The 20,323-nt window shown below is 35.3% G+C and overlaps 1 protein-coding gene across 5 annotated transcripts in view; it reads left to right on the plus strand.

Annotated features, from left to right (window-relative positions):
• ACER3 (alkaline ceramidase 3) overlaps window positions 1-19,344 on the plus strand; it is a 198,693-nt gene extending 179,349 nt beyond the window's left edge. For all 5 annotated transcript variants that reach the window (XM_032489481.1, XM_032489478.1, XM_032489477.1 and 2 more), the window contains 4 exons: window positions 8,824-8,925; window positions 12,326-12,430; window positions 17,049-17,094; window positions 17,618-19,344. In XM_032489481.1, the coding sequence (XP_032345372.1) occupies window positions 8,824-8,925; window positions 12,326-12,430; window positions 17,049-17,094; window positions 17,618-17,671 (307 nt within the window). In that variant the 3' untranslated portion in view covers window positions 17,672-19,344. The remainder of the gene's footprint in view (window positions 1-8,823; window positions 8,926-12,325; window positions 12,431-17,048; window positions 17,095-17,617) is intronic.
• The last annotated feature ends 979 nt before the right edge of the window (window positions 19,345-20,323 follow it).

The following is a 20,323-nucleotide window of genomic DNA, read 5'->3' on the forward strand; positions in this document are numbered from 1 at the left end:
AAGCATCAAATCCAAAGGAAGGAGGTGCAAACTAGACTGACAAACGAGTTCTAGGATCATCATTAATTTGAAGGCATTTGCAGGTACCAGGAAATCAGAAATTTAGGTTTGAATAGATTCAGGGTTTATGGAAGATAAAGTTTAGGGCATTTTTAAAATGAGCAGTTGAAACTGTTGTTCTATCAGCACACAAAAGTACACATGAAGCCAGGACCATCAAAGAGATACACTGTCAGTAAAAGGCTAGGGTAGGAAAAATAAAAAAAATTGCCTTCAATAACAGGAGATGACAAAGCAACTTGTCTTTCAGCCTCAGTTTTAGGTAGGAAAAATGACTTTCCTGAGAATTTGTAATCACTGGTCTGCCTTCAGAAGTTTGGGATTCAAATGTATATAACCTTCATTGTCTGGAAAACCTCAAAATATAAAGTTAACTCAAATTGATCCAACTTTTGTAGAGTACCAGTGTATCTAAGAGAAGCAAAAGCAAATTAATTCAAAGAAATGTCTCCTTAATGTAGGCTCCTCAGGATTTCCATAGATTGGAGCTCAAACATGTGCACAAAATCAGTAATTCCAAAACCAGAGGAGGAAATAAGCTACCGTAAGAAAAAGTCAGGAGAAACAAAACAGCAGATATAAGTGGTCCCCCCATCAGATGCTGAAACATAAAGTAACTGTTTTTTAAATACTTAATGAAAAAAAGAGAGTAAATGAAAATGTGACATAAGGAACAGGAGATAAAAAATAAAATTCCAGATTTGAAAAAGAATCAAAGAACATTTGGCATTTAAAAAAAATAATTGAAATAAAAAGTTTAATGGGTAAGTTAAAAGTAGATTAGACACAGTTGAAGAAAGAATTAATTTAATTAATTTAAAAAATTACATGGGAAGACAGGCTAAAGCAATAAGCCAGAAAGCATCACAGAGAAATAACATGTCTAATTGCAGGTCCAAAGAGAGAGAATAGCAGAAAGAATGGTGAAAGAATAGATCTTTGAAGAGATAATAGTTGATAATTTTATAGAATTGATGAAAGACATGACTCCTCAGCTTCAAAAACAATTCGCAAGCACAATAAATTAAAGAAAATCTTCCTCGTGTGTGGCAGATGTGATAGATTTGCTCATTCAATATTGTTCCAACCTCCTTCAAGTGAGCCTTCCTGAAATGTAGTTGCTAAAAAGCTAAAAGTTGTATTTCCCGTATTTCCTTTGCAGGTAAGTTTTCAGATACATTCAGTTCTGCCAGTCACATGTATTCACATGAGTCTCGAATTCAGAACCAAGTGAGGAGGAGAAGTAGTAGTATGTAAGGCATCCATTTACTTATGTGGATCTGGGTATGCATCATGACTCTGGAACAAACAGCTGTGATGGCAGCTTCCTGAACTGTGAATTATAGCTAGGATATTATAGTGCTGTATGCAACAGTTGATCCAGAGGCTTCCCAATTCTCCAGCTTCCTAAATGTGAAAAAGAAAAAAATTCCTTTGGCAAGATAATTCTGTGGTAGTATTCATAGGTCATTCCTGAAGACCCTTAATCTATTCATCAGTTCTTTTGGAACTGAAAGTATTAAATTATTTTCTGCTTTAAATAGAGGCATTATCTGCAGTTGAACCCTGATAGATAGCTCTAAATAAGAACATACTAAAATTGCTGAAATCTAAAGACAAAGGTCTTAAAAACATCCAGAGATAAAAGACATACAGCCACTAAAGGAGTAACAATTAGTCTAAAGCAGGCTTATAAATAGCAACGGTGAAAGCCAAAACAGACTAGAATATTATCTTCAAAGTGCTGGGAGCAGTTAACCATCAGCTTAGAATTATATACCCAAATATCTTTCAAGAACAAGGGTAAAATAAAGACATTTTGAGACGAACAAAAATGAAGAAAGTTTGTTAATACACCTCACTTAAAAAACCTTCTAAAAGATACTCTTTACGAAGAAGAGCTGAGATGCAAGAAAGAACAGTGAAGGCGAAAAAGCTGATAAATCTATTGGACTAGCTGAACAAAATATTGTGACTTTAAAAATATCTAGTTTGAGAGATTAAAAAGAAAAGGAACTAAAATGGTGGGCAAGATAACATCAGATACAAGAGAATAATCTTAGTTACATAGTTCCTTTTTTGGCTGGGGGAGAGGGTACATACAGTGATTACTTTTAGATTTTACATATGCATTTTTGGTAACCACTAAAAACAATAATTGATTTCACAATTTCAGTTACAAAAACATGAAGGAGTAAATGGGATTATAAAAACTGAATCCAAAAGAAATCAGAAGAAGGGGAAAGGGAGGCAGAGAAAAGTCAGGACAAATACAGAACAGAAAATAAAGGAGTAGAAATAATTCAAAATATATCAGTAATCACAGTAAATATAAATGGACAGAGCCAAGCAATTGAAAGAGAAAGACTGGCAAACAGAGAAATCTAGCTATTTCCTGGTCATAAGAAACATGGTTAAAATATAAATACACAGTAATTTTTAAAAGGATATAAAAAGATCTATCTATATGATACAGGTATTGACTAAAAGAGGTCTGGGCTAGCCATTTTAATAACAGACAGAAAAATGTAAGGCATTATTTAAAACAAATGTATTTGTTACCTTAGTATTAAAAGATTTAACTTACCACAAAAATTGCAATTCTAAACTTGTGTGGAAAATTTTAAACAAAAATTGACAGAATTACAAAGAGAAACAGATAAATTCTCTATCATGATGAAATATTTTAAGACAGTAACCCAGACCAAAAAAATATGAATGAGGAGGAAGATAAAATTTGAATAACATAATAAAATGATCTAATAGGCTCAACAGTTAAAGAATGCATGATCTCAATCATGCATGTAGTTATTAAATGTACCAACAGTAGCTTTAAAGCAAAGTTCAGCAAACTTTAAAGAATTCATATCATGCATTTCATGTTCTCTGACTATAGTACAGTTAGTTAAAACAGGATTAGTCAAAATAGCCTATATATTTGGAAACTTAAAATCACACTTGTAAATATTAGTAAAAAAAAAATCATAATAGAAATACTGAAATATTTAGAATGGAATCATAATGAAAATACTACAGATCAGAAAAGGATGTAGCTAAAGTGGTTCTTAGAGGTAAATGTTAACATTAGAAATAGAGAAGCTGAATAAAAAAGAATGAAATTTTTCCATTTCCAGCAACATTGGTGGACTTGGAGGGCAATATGCTAAGTCAAATAAATCAGATGCAGACAGATACTGTATGATACCACTTATATGTGGAATTTTAAAAATACAACAGACTAGTGAATATAAGAAAAAAGAAGCAGACTTACAGATACAGAGAATGAGCTAGTGGTTACCAGTGGGGGTGGGGGTGGTAGAGGGGTGGGGGAGTGGGAGGTGCAAGCTATTGGATGTAAGATAGGCTATGAGGATGTATTGTACAACACTGGGAATATAGCCAGTATTTTGTAATAACCGTAAATGGAGTGTAACGTTTAAAAATTATATAAAAAATAAAAATTTTTAAAAAGAAATAGGCTAAAGAATAATGAACTAAGCATTCAACTTCAGTAACTATAAAACAGATCAATAGAATAAACCCAAAAGGAAATGAAGAATGACATTAATAAACGGCAGAAATTAATGAACAAAAACAGGGGTACAGTATTGAAGATGAACAGGTATCTAATTTTGCTCCCTTTTGAAACCCTACTAAGACTACAACAAAGGAACTTATTTATAAAGAATAAACTCAAGGAGAAGCCTCAATAAGATTTTAGAAGCTAGAAAGTAAATGGATTACTGCTAACTGCCTTTACTAACCCAAGAAAGCCGAATTCTAAGCCAAGAACCTCCAGTTTACATCAGAGAATTTTCTCAAGCACCAGGTATTAGCAGCAACAGACATTTTGGAAAAGGAGATGGAGAAGGGATCTAACATAAAGAGGATTGGTTAAAAGCTTTAGATAACCATTAAATGCTTAGACCCCCTCACCCACTCCATACCACTGAGCAGTTGCTTGAGTCTGGAAGTTTATTCTCTGGGAAGGGTGAATAGTGTCTCTAGATTGTATTTTGCCAGGCACAAGTGAGTATGTGAGTACTGTGCTGAAATCAGGGAAATTGGGTGACCTTATTTATGCTTTCTGAATTCTGAATGCAAAGATTTCTAGGAAGAATATTGAAAGGGTCTTCTTTTAGAGATTATGAGCAGCCTAAAAGATCTGAAGATACTGTTATTGGTGGTTTCCAAACAATTGGCCCAGAAAAATAACCCTGTGTTGAGGGCTACTAGTCTAAAAGCCTCAGCTATATACTTAGAGCTTGTGGTCACCTTTTTTAGTTTCCTACTCTTAAGAATGGAGACAGTAGAAGACACATGACGAAATGCATCCAATACAAAAGAGGCCAAAACAAATAAGGAAAAAACAATATAATATATATAAATATATATTTATTAAATATATTATTAAACACAATATAATATGAAAGAGGTCAAAACAAATAAGGAAAAACAAATGAGAAAATCAGCTTAGAGTAAGCAACTTATGCATGAATAAAAACTTCAAAACAATAAATGTCATTATTAATTCATTAATATTTCTAGAAACATACTGTATCTATTAAACATTAGTAAGATGCTATACAAAAAATTCAGAGAATCCCTCAAAAAATATATTAAAAATATGATAAAATGAAAAACTGAAGTGAAGGATTTGAAAGATACAGTTAAGCCACTGGAATTCTTCCTCCTGAACACACATTGTCATTGCCTATGGTCCATCACCACCCATTCACCAGCAAGCATCCACCACAGGAGAAGCATTAAGCCCATGGTATGGTCCAGAATAAACACGACAGTTCAGGGCCTCAGGACCCTTGGGCTCACTCACTGCCACTGCTATGGACAAAAAGCAAGGTGTTTCTTCAAGCCCATGGGCCACATCCTGGGGACCATCAGAATGATGAGAAATAAATGGAAAATAGAAAAAGCTCAATAGAATTATTACTGGGCCAGAATAGAAGGACCAATTAAAAAAAGAGATGAGGGGGAGGGATATGCAGAGAAAATGGTAGGGAGGACGTCATCACCAAAACAATTCAAGAAAGTATCCTATAATTGAAAAATATGACTTACTATATTGAAAGAATCCACTATTTAGCACAATGGGTGGAAATAGACCCATGCCAGTTCCAGAATTCTAGAGAAGGAGGATTCTACAAGTTTGTAGAGTTAGAAGGCAGATATACATGCAAAGGATCAGGAAATCAGAGTGGCTTTGGACTTAATCAAAGTAAAACTGGAAGCCAGAATTATAGAATTATAATCCAGCCAAAACTGTCACTAAAATATGGTGACAAAATACATTTTCATACATTCAAGTTCTCAGAAAGACTTATATCCTATAAACTATTGCTGAGGAACATACTGAAGGATATGTTTGACCAAAATGAGAGACAAAACCAAAAGGAGTAAACCAAAAAGGAGGAAGGCATGGGATACAAGACATAGGAAATCCAACAGAGAGAGATGAAGGCAGTTCCCAAGGTGAAGGGGAAGGGATTTCTCAGATAGTAGCTGTACACTAGACAGGCAGCCAGTCCAGAATGAAGTGGTGTGACTCCAGACAGATATGTTGAGGGCCTTCTGTATTATATACTCTTGGCCTGAAAATATATGGATAGTCTGTCCCCAGAGTCTAAGCTTGCATGGATCATATGCTGATGAAGTTCTTGCTCTCCTACGTGTCCCGCTACCTGGATAACCAAGGACATTCATTTCACCCACAGAAGAATTTTGCTTTCAACTTCTTCTGAGAGCTGACAATTGGCCCTGGTAAGTAAGCTTAGAAGGAGAAACTAGAGAGAATCCCACTCCCACTGATCATATCCCTGTCACATCTCAGCACCTGGCCCGCACTGCAGCCTTACTAGATGCCTTCACTATGCTGAACTCTGTTTCCTGAGAGTTGTTCTTGCCTCCCTCAAATAGGGCAATGATATACTCTGAAAAGCTGAAGGCATACTATGACTCTCTTAAGCTCATCATCTCTGAGAATCTTCATCAGACAGTGGCAATAATGTCCTTTCCATGCACACCTGGACTTGTGCTTTCCTGATGTGCTTTTAAATTAATCACCTTTTTCATTCACGTATATTTAAAATAACAAAATATTTGAGAAAATCTGTTCTTGCTATTCACCATATTTAAAAAAGAAAGGAGACGACTACACGATGATAGCAATAGGTTCAGATAAAGCATTCTTAAAATTCAACAGCTGTTTATGATCTTAAAAAAACAAAATAAAACCCTTTGCAGACATAATAGAAGGGAATTTTCTTAACCTGTAAACTGCAGCATCTAACACATTCAGTTATGAAACATTAAAAATTTTCTTTAAAATCAAGAATAAAACGAGGATATACATTGTCACCAGTTGTGTTCAACATTATGTTGGTGGAAGTCCTGTTCAACATAGTATTTGAAAATGACATGATCATGTATAGAATATATCATAGGGCATGTACCCAAAACCTAGTAGAAGCAATAAGTGGATTTCAGCAAGCTTAGGAGATTCAAGTAAGTTTTCAAAAATCATATTTCTCTGTATTAGCACCAAACATTTGGAAAGTAAAAATTTCAAGAGTCAGTTTACAATGGCATCAAACAACATCAGATGTCTGAGGATTAAATTTAGCAAATATATACAAGCTCTGTATATTGGAAACTACAATGATCACTTTTTGCTGAGGGAAATTAAAGAAGACCTAAGTAAATAGAGTGATGTATCGGTTTCATGGATTAGAAAACTTCAGTGTTATTATCAGTTCTTCCCAAACTGATCTTTAGGTTCAGTGCAATCACAATCAAAATCTCTGCAGGCTTTTTGGTAAGATTTGAGAAACTGATTTCTGAAATTTACATGGGAGTGCAAAGGATCTAGAAGAGCCAAAACAATTTTGAAGAGAACAAGAAAGTTAGAGGCTTTACACTACTTGATTTACTCTGTGCTGCACTAATCAAAAAACTGTGGTGTTAGTGGTAAGAATAAAATATAAATACAGATCAATAGAACATCCTAAAACAGACCCACACATCCATACAGACTTGATGTTAAATAAGCATTCTGAGGTAATTCTGTGGAGAAAGGATAATCTTTTCAACAAATGTATATTATTATTTTAATGATGAACTTAAACTCACACCATTACAAAAACTTACTAGATGTGAATCATATCCCTAAATGTAAAGCTAAAATTATAAACATCTAGAATATAGTTCGAGAAGTCTTTGAAGTCTTTGGTTAGGCAAAGAGTCATTAGGTAGGACACAAAAAGCACAAACTGATGAAAAAATTAATAAGTTGAACATCAAAATAAAACTTTTGTTCTTCAAAAGACACTGTTAGGGAAATGAAAGACAAGTCACAGATTTGGAGGAAATGTTTGCATAATACATATCATTTTTGTATATGTTAGAATATACAAAGAACTCTTAGAACTTAGTAATAAGAAGGCAAATAACAGGTATTTTCTAACAGACAAAGATTCAGCAAACTATATCAAGGAAGATGGCAAATAAGCTCATGAAAAGATACTCAATAACATTAATCATAAGTGAAATGAAAATTAAAGCCACAGTGAGAGACCTCTACATACCTAATAGAACAACTAAAATGAAAAAGACTAATGTCATACCAAGTGTTAGTGAGGATGTAAAACAAAAAACACTCATACACTGCTGGTGGGAATGTAAAAGGATACAATCACTTAGGGAAACAGTTTAGTGGTGTCTTTAAAAGTTTAACATTCACTTGCCAGACAATTCAGCTATTCTTCTCTTAACTTTTGACCCAAGGGAATGAAAGCATATATCCATACAAAGACTTATTTATGAATGTTCATAGCTGCTTTATTTGTTATTATTTGTTATTTTGCTATAGCAAAAAAACTGGAAACATCACAAATGTCCATCAAAATTTGGACAGATAAATTGTGGTATATCCATAAAGTGGAGTATTACTCAGCAATAAAAGGGAATGAGTTTTGATACACATAGTGACATGGGTAAATTTCAAAATAATTATGCCAAGTGAAAAAAGCCATACAACAAAGATAATATGCTGTATTATTCCATTTATTATAACATTCTAAAAGATACATGGGCTTTTGGAGATGATGGATATGTTTATTATCTTGATTGTGATATTGGTTTCATGGATATATACAGATGTACTCATCAAATGTACCCTTTTAATATATGCAGTTTAATGTAAGTCAAGGATACCTCACTGGAGCTATAAAAAATATATTAGCTACTCTTGTTATTTTGGGTAACTCACTAAGCTTCATGTTCTTCATCAGCAAAGTAAAAAGAATAATACTTGCCTCACAAGGTTTATTTTAAGGTTGTATTCATATGTGTGTATTTATTTATATATATTGTGTGTGTATCTAATTTACTATAGTGCCTGACACCGAGTAGGTGACTCAGTCAATGTTAATTCTATTCTGCTACTCCTCTGCCCCTTCCAAGGGACTGATAAAGTTACTGGAGACTTTCAGATTACCTTCTTGATAAAACTTAGCAAAGTCTTAGTGGCACATTTTCTCTCAGTACCTTTTAATGGCTAAATTTAATGGGCAAATGTATTACAGAATTTAATAGGTTTGCTTTTAATACTAAAGAAAACGTTTCAAAAAAAAAAAAAGAAAACCTTTCCCTCTCATGAAAAGGATGACGTCATCTCATGATGACTTCAAGCTCTGATCATAACATGACTTGACGAAATTTCATTTTGCTTTTCTTTTATTCCCACAGGGTTTATCCATGGCTTAGAGGACTGGGTTATACATCCTTGGGTATATTTTTATTGGGATTTTTATTATGGAACATAGATAACATCTTTTGTGATTCACTAAGGTAAGATATATTTTTAGCCTTTGAGAAATATATTGGAATCTGTTGAGCAGGGTGTCTCATAGGCAGATAGAATTATTAGAGCCCTGAAGTGAAGTTTTGCCATGTTAAATTTTTAAAAATATGTACAGCACAATAAAGTTAAATTCTGGGAATGTTTGTTTAAATTACCTAAAAATTTGGACCTAAGAATTTTCTATAACATCTGTAGGGATTTTTGTATATGTGCATCACAGTACTATACATTTAATCAGATATTGACTAGGTCTTTGAAATCTGCCCCATCAGTTTTATTGAAGAAGTAAGAATAATTTATAGTAAGCATATATATGAAATACATGTATATAACTTTGTACTTTAACAGGCTTAATGTTATTTTCTAAGAAAGGCAAGTATTCCTTTTACCATCTTTTCAGTAATTATGTATTCACTGGAGTTTGAGTCTTGGGTCACTGGACTCTAGTCTGTCACCTAAGACACTGTCCTTTTGGGCCTCAATTTCCATAAAATGAACACATTAAATGGATAAAACTGGTGGGTCCTTCCAACTCAAAATTCTGTGACTTAACGGTTTTGCATAATCACAAATGACAGAGGAATATGTTGAACAGCACCACAGAAAGCCAATCAGCAAAATTCAGTCTGGGAAGTCTACAGAATAAATGACCTAGTCTCTAAAACAAATAAGTTGAAGAGGGGCGGGAAGGGGAAAAGGAACCTGTAGATTAAGAGAGACTTAAGAGATTAACAGTGTAATGACTTTTTTTGGATCTTGATTCAAACCAACCAACTGTAAAAAAAAAAAAAAAGCTTAGGATCAGTAATCAGTAATTGAATATTTGATGATATTAAGGGATTGTTAATATTTTGTTTATTTTTTATTATTATTTTTATTGAAGTTCAGTCAATTACAATGTGTCAGTTTCTGGTGTACAGCACAATGTCCCAGTCTTGCATATACATACATATATTGATTTTCATATTTTTTCCATTAGTTATTATAAGATATTTATCATAGTTCCCTGTGCTATACAAAAGAAACTTTTTTTAAAATCTATTTTTATATATAGTGGCTAACATTTGTAAATATCAAACTCCCAGATTTATCCCCTTCTACCACCTTTCCCTGGTAACCATAAGCTTGTTTACTAAGTGTGAGAGTCTTCTTTCTGTTTGTAGATGAGTTCATAGTGTCCCTTTTTTTTTTTTTTTTTTCAAAATTCCACATATGAGTGATATCATGTGGTATTTTTCTTTCTCTTTCTGGCTTACTTCACTTAGAATGATGATCTCTAGGTCCATCCATGTTGCTGCATATGGCATTATTTTATTCTTTTTATGGCAGAGTAGTATTCCATTGTATAAATATGCCACAACTTCTTTATCCAGTCATCTGTTGATGGACATTTAGCTTGCTTCCATGTCTTCGCTATTGTATATAGTGCTGCTATGAACATTGGGGTGCATGTATCTTTTCACATTAGAGCTCCCTCTGGATATATACCCAGAAGTGGGATTGCTGGATCATATGGTAAGTCTATTTTTAGTTTTTTGAGGAATGTCCATACTGTTTTCCATAATGGCTGCACCAGACTACATTCCTACCTGCAGTGTAGGAGGGTTCCCTTTTCTCCACACCCTCTCCAGCATTTATCGTTTGTGGACTTTTGAATTATGGCCATTCTGACTGGTGTTGAGTTGATACCTAATTGTAGTTTTGATTTGCATTTCTCTGATAATTAGTGATATTGAGCATTTTTTCATATGCTTATTGGCCATTTGTATATCTTCATTGGAGAAATGCTTGTTTAGGTCTTCTACCCATTTTTGGACTGGGTTGTTTTTTTTTTCTTATTAAGTTATATGAGCTATTTATATATTCTGGTTATTAAGCCTTTGTCTGTCACATCATTTGCAAATATTTTCTCCCATTCCGTAGGTTGTCGTTTTGTTTTGCTTATGATTTCTTTTGCTGTGCAAAAGCTTATGAGTTTAATTAGGTCCCATTTGTTTATTTTTGCTGCTATCTCCATTGCCTGGGTAGACTGCTCTAGGAGAACGTTGCTAAGATTTATGTCAGAATGTTTGCCTATGTTTTCTTCTAGTAGATTTATTGTGTCTTGTCTTATATTTAAGTCTTTAAGCCGTTTAGAGTTTATTTTTGTGTATGGAGTGAAAGAGTGTTCTGACTTCATTGATTCACATGCTGGTTAATATGTTAGATGTGAAAATGGCATTATAGTTATGTTTTAAAGAGGTTTTAATCTCTTAGAGATATATACTGAAATATTTAGAGATAAAGTTATAAAATATCTGGGATTTACTTCAAAATAATACAGAGGGGGAGAAGTGGATAAGAGTTTAGATGATATAAGAATGGCCATAAATAATAATTGTTGAAGCCAGGTAATAGGTACATTATTATTTTGCCTACTTTTATACATATTGAAATGTAAACTTTAAATATATACAAACAAATAATACACCTTGCCTAGAAAACTAAGATTTAAGTGAGTTGTTCTGAATCAGTAATATCTATCAGAGCTGCCATTGGAGTTTTTACAATGTTGAAATAAGTCATCAACCTTTGAAGGTGAGATTCTCTTTGTTTCTGGGTTCTTAGAGATGTCTCCAACATTCATGAGGATACCTAGAAAAATAATTCGGTGTTTCACGTTGAATTTTCCCCCTCTAATAAATGAGAATATTAATATGGAGCACACTTAATCAGAAGATCTAGAATTTGAAACTCAGCTGTGCCACTAGCTGAGCAAATTGGGCAACTCAACTAATCTCTCTGAAATTTAGGTTCCTAATCTGTAAAGCAAAGCTAATAATAGCCATCTCAGAGACTCACTATGAAATGAAGTAACAGGTACAAAAGGGTTTTATAGACTGTATGGTGCTTTTCTAAAGTGATGGTAATAGTAAGCATAGGAATAGCTTATATCTAGTTTCTTGAGTGAATAGCTAAGTTGTCTGGTGTTTCCCAAAGTGTTTTCCAGGAAACACTTGTTCCATAAGGTGTTAATATGATATTACCTGAAAGAAGGGTTCCATGGATTAGTAGGTTACCTGAAGAAAAGGAAGATAAACTGTTTTAGTAATGGTAGGACTTTTCAAAGCCTTTAATCTGTTAATATGCATTACAAATCTCCAAGAGGGCTGCAAACTATGTAGTTTCCTACATTTATTTTGACCACAGAGTCCTTTCTTCATGGACGTGCTAAGAATACTATTACTCAAAATATACTTTGGAAAACAATACAGCAGACTAACAGCAGACCTAAGGAAATTAAATAATTGCCATGTTTGAGGATTTCAGAATGCTCTAAGACCGTCAGTACTAATTGCTAAATATAAAAAATAATTAACATGGTGATTTCCCCCCCTCTCCACACAGGAACTTTCGAAAGAAGGTACCACCTATCATAGGTGTTACCACACAGTTTCATGCATGGTGGCATATTTTAACTGGCCTTGGTTCTTATCTTCACATCCTTTTCAGGTAGGAAGTAGAGACTTTTTTAGCCTTGGATTGGAGTGTTTCTTTCTTTACTCTTCAAACAGGATGGTGTAAATATAAAACGTCAGAGAGAGAATCAGGAACTTATGTTCCAGCTTTACCTCTGCTGTTAGGTGACCTTAAGCAAGTCCTTTCCTCTCTCTGAAGCTCTCTCTTCTCATCCATAGAGAGTAACTGTTGTAGTGACTGACCTCTGACACATGATCTACATTTTAAGTAGATCATTCATTTCCTTTTTTAGTGCAAGTATGATATAAACATTTTCATTTCTTGTTAAATCAGCATATCTTTGTTTATAGAGAACAAATTGGGCAGCAGGAAAGCAGCCAGATCCCCTGAGTGGGGACTGGGAAAGCATGAGTATCTGAAGTCCCCAACTTAATTTGTTTCCTTCCCTGAAATAAATTGGTTGTCACTTTTCTTTCCCTGCTTCCTGAATAAAGAATCTGCTAGAAGTCAGCCTTTATAGCAGAAGTGGAATCAGACTTTTCTCTGATCATCCTATTCAAGTAATACTTCTGTATTACTCTCTGTCCCCTTACCAGGCCTTATTTTTCTTCACAGCATTTGTAACCAGTTATATATTTATTTACTTCTTTACCTCCCCCAATTCGATTGTAATTCCTTGAGAACAGAGACTTTATCTTACTCACTGCTACTCTCCCAGATGCTTAGAACAATGCCTGTCACATATTAAGAACTCAGTATATATTGTTAAATGATTTAATGAATGAATATGTACATACTGATCTCCTTACCAGGGAATCAGACTATGTTTAATCTCAAATTCATCTCAAGAATTGAGAGACCTGAAATATTCGTGGAAAGAGGAAGAAAATTTTCCTTTGAACCAATGTGAAAATTTACTCAAGTGAAATTTTTAGAATACCTTTTCAAAATAACATTTGCATCTCATCTATCTGGAGATCAACTTATTTAGGCAATCTGAATTATGTAAAATTTAACTATCTGAGAATTATATAAAAAGAAACTCTGGGCAGCTTAAACAAGAATCACTGAATTCATACTGTGAAGAGCTAAAGGTTATTAATCATGGAAGAGTTCCTTAAACTCTACCTCTAAGTATAATTAATTCTGCATATATTCTAAATATAATTAATTTTGCAATTTCTTACTGCATTGATTATTTGGATTTTCAGCCCATAGCATATTAGAAATATCTAATTGAAGAGGGAGGGGTTATGGAAGGAAATGCTTGGGAAAACCGACAAATGATAGAAAAGGAAAAACAAGAGTAACTATAAAGCAAACCCAAGAATTGAAAACTTAGCACCTTTACATGGTCCAAGAAGTTTCAAGGACATTACTGCAGTGTAATACAATACAACAATGAATTTTTCTAATAAATACTCAAGAAGAGGTGAAATTATTGTATTCTGTTTAAAAAGACTAGAGTTTCCCACTTTCTCCTCTATTTTCTGCCTTCTCCTTTCCATCTTTTTTTTTTTTTTTCCACTTTCTCCTTTTCCTCTCCTGATGTGGAAACCCTTCAAGGAAACAGGGCAATGAGGGGGAAGAAGTGCTGTGCCAAGGAAGCAGCATTCAATGTCTGAGGAGTAGGGAATGAGGAAAAGGGGTCAGTGGTAGCAGCATTCTGAGCTTCCAAGAAAATTGTGATGATGGGGAAGGGGCTACAGTGCAGGGTAAGAAAGCAGGGTGATGAGAGGAAGGGGTGAGGAGGGGATGGATGAAGGAGGTAGCTGGAGTTGGGATATGGGTTACAATAACAAATAAAAAAATTGATTGAACAGTAAAATATATTGAGGATAACAAAAGCCTGATTTCTCTACTGTGTTACAAGTGATTTAAAAATATGGAGAGAAAGATAGAAGGAACTCTGAAGAGGTCAGATTAGAATTATAAGTATTGATGTGAACTCAAGAGTGTGTGATACACACATACACATACATACATGTGTACACACACTCAGATATAGACAAACTTAGATGTATGCGTGTTATGTAAGTTAAAAATATATATGTTTACACATATATATATTGCCTAGCTCTGTCCCCTCTGAAGGCTGAAAAGCATGCTTTGGCCCATTTCCAAAACTAAGATAATTTGAGTATCAAAATTAAATAACAAGGGTTTCAGATTAAAACCTGTTGAATAAAATAGGGATCCATGAATGCATACTAATATAAATAAATAAATGAATAAATAGAAAGGAAAGCTCTTCCTTACAGAAGAACACCAACTAATAAATGTAGACGGAACAATAGAAACAGATAGTCACCATTTGGCAACCATCTTAGGGATAGTTGAAAGACATTAGTTATCAATTGATCTCCAGCTGATAGGGGAAAGTTTGATGAGGAACACAAATTGGCAAAATTCACAATGTCTCCCCCATGAAATACTAATACAGAGGGGAAAATGGTGACTTTACCGTGAAGAAAACTGTCAGCAACCACCTTGACCATCATGCATCTAAGGTTAACCCTGCCCACGATGGAGCAGGTCAGTGTAGTGTGACTCCTGATACAAAGCACTGAGATGAGTTCAGCATCATTTCTGTGGTATTCCTGCCAAAAATGCATGGCCTGCAACTGGCCATGAGGAAACATTGATGAAATCATATTGAAGAAATATTGAAGAACATGGGGGCTCCAAACTGACATCTGAACAGGAGGCAGTGCTTGGCTGGAGCCGGTATCTGAGCTCAGAGGAAAGACCCTGTGGGGCTGGAGCCAAGGCCTCTTAAGAAGGAACGAAATGCTACTGCCACAGTGATGAAGTGTTCACAGAACCACAAGTTGACAGCCCCTCATGAAAATAAAATGAAAAAGAACAAGTCCCTTCTTTCCTCTCCAGCTTTACAGTCTCTCTCCAATGCCCTAATTAGCAGAGCCTATCAGGGAGCATCTGCCAATGCAGAAATGCAGTTGGTAGTCTCAGCTCCTGCATCACAAACAAGAGGGAATATAAAAGGGCAGATTTGGAGTTGAGATACAGTAACTTAACAGCTGACCCATCTGGTAAGACTGAAAGAGAAAAGGGGAAAAGCATAAGTAACCAGTATCAGAAATGTAACAGGAATCATCACTACAGATGCTGCAAATATAAGGAAGATAAGAAAATATGTTTAACAGCTTTATGTGATAGGCAGTTTTGTTTCTCTTTGAAATTTTCCACCTTAAAAGTTTGAATTTTCAGCTCATAGCCTCATTTGGGTTAGGCACTTGATATGTATTACGTCCTTTAATCCTCATGACAGTCCTGTTTTACTCTTGAGGAAAGATAACCTCAGAGAAGTCAGGTACCTCACACATGATTGTTGTGGTATTGCCTGAAATGAGCCCAGAGTTTTCTGTCTCCCCAAACCAATCCAGACCTTAGGCATCACCTAATATAACTTCATTTGATGGTGCAAGAAACTGGGGCCCAGAAGGCAGTGATTTACTCAAGGTCACTGGCCAGTTAGAGTAAGTATATTGGCTGACGATTAGACAGCACTCGAATTCAAGTTCTGCTTCTAGCATTTACTGTGGCACCTTGGATGAAATATTTGACCTTTTTTGAGACTTCCTCACATGCAAAGCAGGAATAATAATACCCACCTAATAGGGTAGTTAAAGAATGAAGTGTGTATAAAGCTCTGGGTTCAGTGCTTGCCCCTACGTTGTAGGTACTTAATAAATAGTTGGGAATGATGGAGGTGACAGCGGAGGTTGGAATCCAGGGCTTCTCTGCCCCAGTCCAGGGCTCTTTACTAAAAGAAGGGAAAACGTGGCAACTTTCTTTTAGAGATTAATGTCTGAAAAACTGTCAGAGTAAGGTTGTATTTTAAGAAGTATTCTTCATAATATATGATGTTTCTCTTCACAGTTCTGGTTTTGGGTACAGTGGAGTGGCATCATAGCCACATTAAACTACACAAATTCAACCATACATGCTCTTTTTCATTCTCTTATTTGAAGGAGAAAAATTTTCATACTATAATACTATGTTTTGCATATGTACTCATGATGCATTGTATATTTACTATTCAAATACATTTAAATAGTGTACTACACATAAAATTATGTATGCTGTAAGTTATGGACAGTCTAATAAATTTTTCAGGGATAAATTTAACTTTATTTTTGCAATATGGACTGATTTTAGAATCTCATCTCATCTTCAGAGGTAACTCATTTTAGAGGATGCTATAAAGAAGTGATAACTTCCTGGTTACTTCATACCTATTTGTAATCCTTGTAGAGCTAATAGAACCATTTTTAAAATATTCTAAGGATACTTTACCTTAATTCTTGCTAACGTACATCCTCAAAGATGAAGCTGGCAATTATAATATGACTCCATTAAGCATAAGCAGAATGCTCCCCAACCAAACTGTAGACATCCTGAGGTCACAGTCGGAGAGTTGATCATTTCTCCGTCTTCCTTAGCATCTTGCCAAGTGTTCTGCACAAAGTAGGTCCTCAAAATATGGTTACTAAATGAACAAAGTTCATTTACCAGTGTTGCTTTTACTTTGTATGTGCAGAGGCACTGTGGTTAAATTTGTCAGTAAGCCAGTTTGCATGGATTAAAAATTCGTCTGAAGAGCTTTCCCCCTCCCCTTTTCTTTCAGCTTATATACAAGAACACTTTACCTGAGATACAGGCCAAAAGTGAAGGTAAGTCTACTTCCTAGTGTGTGTGTGTGTGTGTGTGTGTGTGTGTGTGTGTGTGTGTGTGTTGGAGGAGTGGGTAATGGAAGGATGGGATGGAGGTGGAAGGAGAGGGTGGGGTGGAGAGGTAGTGGAGAGAGTACGGGCTTTGGAACCAGATGCTGTTGAATCTTCCACTTATTGCTCTGTGACCTTGGGGAAGCTTATTTTCTTAAAGCCTTAGTTTCTTCAGCAGTAAAATGGAGCTGTTAATAGCTACATTGCAGAGTTGTTTAAGGATCTGAGATGATTTAAATACTTGACAAAGTAATGCTTAAAATATTTAAATAAATTAAATAAAGATAGTTTCTGAGATCTGGTTCAGACCTGGAAAGAATATGCTGTGCTCAGGTTTTTAATACCAGGACAACTGCTAGCAAATCTACCAAGCACTGTAGTCATAGCCCAGGGGTTCTTTTTCATTTTTTTTCAGGGATAACATGGAACAATTTTATCTTCTATCATTTTGTCCTAACTTCTTTCCAAACAGTTTCTCTTTGGAATCTGGCCAGTGATCCTGTTTGAGCCTCTCAGAAAGCACTGATGAATTATTCCACCAAGAAAATGAAAAAGCACGTACATAGGCCTAGCCAAATGAATAAGGAAATCCTTAAAGATCTACACATTCAAATATATCATGACCATTGCAGCAAAGGAGTGACTTTCTGACTAACGCTGCCAGCCACACAGAGAATGAGGAATGGGGCTTGCTGGATGTTTAGCTTGTGTCTTTATCTCATGTGTCTTCCTCACCCTAAGATGTTTAAAAAGAAACAGACATGATATGTATGTATATACTCGAATGCTGGAAAAATTGGGCTTTTCTTAACAGGTTAACGGTTTGTGCTGATCATAGGAAATTAACCTTTTTCTGTTTTTTGACAAGGCTCACATGTGACTTAAACTTTTCTTAATATTTGATTAAATAATGAAAACAGTCAGCTAGGGACTGGCAAAACCCCATATCCAGACGGCCAGCTGTGAGGCAGCACTTAGCTGTGTCAGCCTTGATTTATATTTTTTTCATAGTAACCTCATGGATGGTTTTCTAAGGTGAAAAACAACTATTCATGGGATTTTGGTAGTTCTTCACTGTCTGCCTCTGTGCTAGTTGGAGTGTCAAAGCAAGTATAGACCTGCCACTGGGTTTTATACTTGTCACATTCCAGATTTGCAGTGGGCTCTTGGGTTTCTGTGTGTGGTCACAGCCTAGCAGAGTGGATAGGTCATCTTGTACCCTTTATGAAGGCCACCAGGACACTGGTGGAATTTGCACCTCCAGCCAGTTAAAGATGGTTACTCTGTTTCCTTTAATTTCAGCAGATCTTTAAGTTGTCACTGTTTTAATGGCTAGGCAGTTACGATCGGTGGCCTGACCTACCCGTATTTCATCCTCCTAGCATAACTTATTTGAAGTTACTAGTGAATGTCGTTATACTCAGACTTTTTAAATTATGCAGTGTTTTCCAGTTATCAGAGAGGCCATAGTTATGCCCAGAGAAATGTGTTGGGTTAACTAGAGCTAAAATGATCAGGATCCTACTTACACAGAGCTTATTAGAATACCTGCTCCTTCATTTTTTTTTTTTTTTGAAGAAAATAGATATAAGGGTTGAAAACAGCTCTAACTTACTTGAACTTGTAACAGAACTACCAAAAATGGCAGTGAAATCTCATTGTAAGGCAGCTAGTTCTAATTTGGATTTGAATGTATAACAAACTGAATCACTCTTCACTTAACACCTGCCTGGAGTTAAAAAACCTGACTTTTTGACCCCTTCACTCATATATCATCATATTTGTGGCTCTGTACCATTTAGCATTTTTACAATTTTTTTCCTGCTTATACAGTATTATAAAATCCAGATTGTTTTTACTACATAGTGTCATAACCCCAGATTAAATTCTGAGCTACAGCTTCTAAAGGAAAATCATTTTCTTCTTATGCAAAAGTATAACACTTCTCTATCATTTTTCCAGTATTCAGTAAGTAGCCTTGGTACAAATTTAAAACCAATACGAATTTTGTTTTTCTTCACCTGCTGGCCTTAGTTTTTAGTCCAAGTACTATTTTCCTTCCTTTAGCATGCCAACATGCCATTAGACAGATACTTCCACCTACTTTTATGATCCTCTAGCAAGAAAAACACTTGCCAACATATAAATCTAAAAGAACTTTGGTTGTGCCTTAGGAAAATATAAACTAAACAGTTCCAACACAAGCCCACAAGACTGTTCTTTCTTTTCCCACGTGGTTCTGATGTCTGGCTACATTTCATGTGCAGCTACCTAGACTATCAGCCATCTGACGTTTTTAAACGAGGTCATTTGTTTCACACCATTGTCTTTTTGTACTTTTCACTAAAATGCACTTCTGCATAAAGGATCTGTGTATAGAAATAAAGGCAAATCCCTCCTGACAATGCTGCTAAACGCTTTGAGACTGAGGTTCTGCAGTATTAAAGTCAGATTATGGTACAGAGCACACCCTGACACTGAAGCCCTTTAGAAAGAACAGTTTGTTGAATGAGCAGTTCAGCCACCACCATCTGTAGTTTTCTTGTTGAATAAAGTTGCCCAGCACCTCATCAGAGACTTGTAACACAGTGGCCAGAACTTCAAAGACCCTTGTTTCTGTTGTGTAAACAACCAGCAAGAAAGCTCAGCAAAAAACATTTTAGAAGTGTTGAGCAGAAAGCGGAGACTAAATCCAGACTCTAATTTTCCAAATTAGTTTGTGCCTCAACATGTGGCTCCCTTTTTAGCAACCTGTTAGCACACTCAGGGTTTTGTGCCATATCAAATACTGCTGACCTTTAGGATATTACTAAATCGTCTCTATTTCAGTGGCTTTATTTTTTCCCTTCTAGGATTCTGCATTGTATTATTACAGGGTTATTAACACACACCTCCCTTTATTTTCTTGAGATTTCCTATTAACTGGAGGTACAAACACCTGCTTCCTGCTGAGCAAATAATGGTTTGTTTGCGTATCATCTGATGTGAAAGGTGCTCATCTGTGAGCCGTATAGCAAATTATATTTTAGAAAACAGTACTTTATGAGGATGCCAAAAAAAAGCAATTGGCTTGCACATTTTAATATCCTACCTAGGCTACCATTTTCACTCCAGAAAATTGAAAGCACCTTGACTCTTTTTAGGGGAAAAGCTAGGTGAAAGGTGGTTGTGTTCATCT

This window comes from Camelus ferus, chromosome 10, assembly GCF_009834535.1.
Source record: "Camelus ferus isolate YT-003-E chromosome 10, BCGSAC_Cfer_1.0, whole genome shotgun sequence".
Taxonomy (NCBI): domain Eukaryota; kingdom Metazoa; phylum Chordata; class Mammalia; order Artiodactyla; family Camelidae; genus Camelus; species Camelus ferus.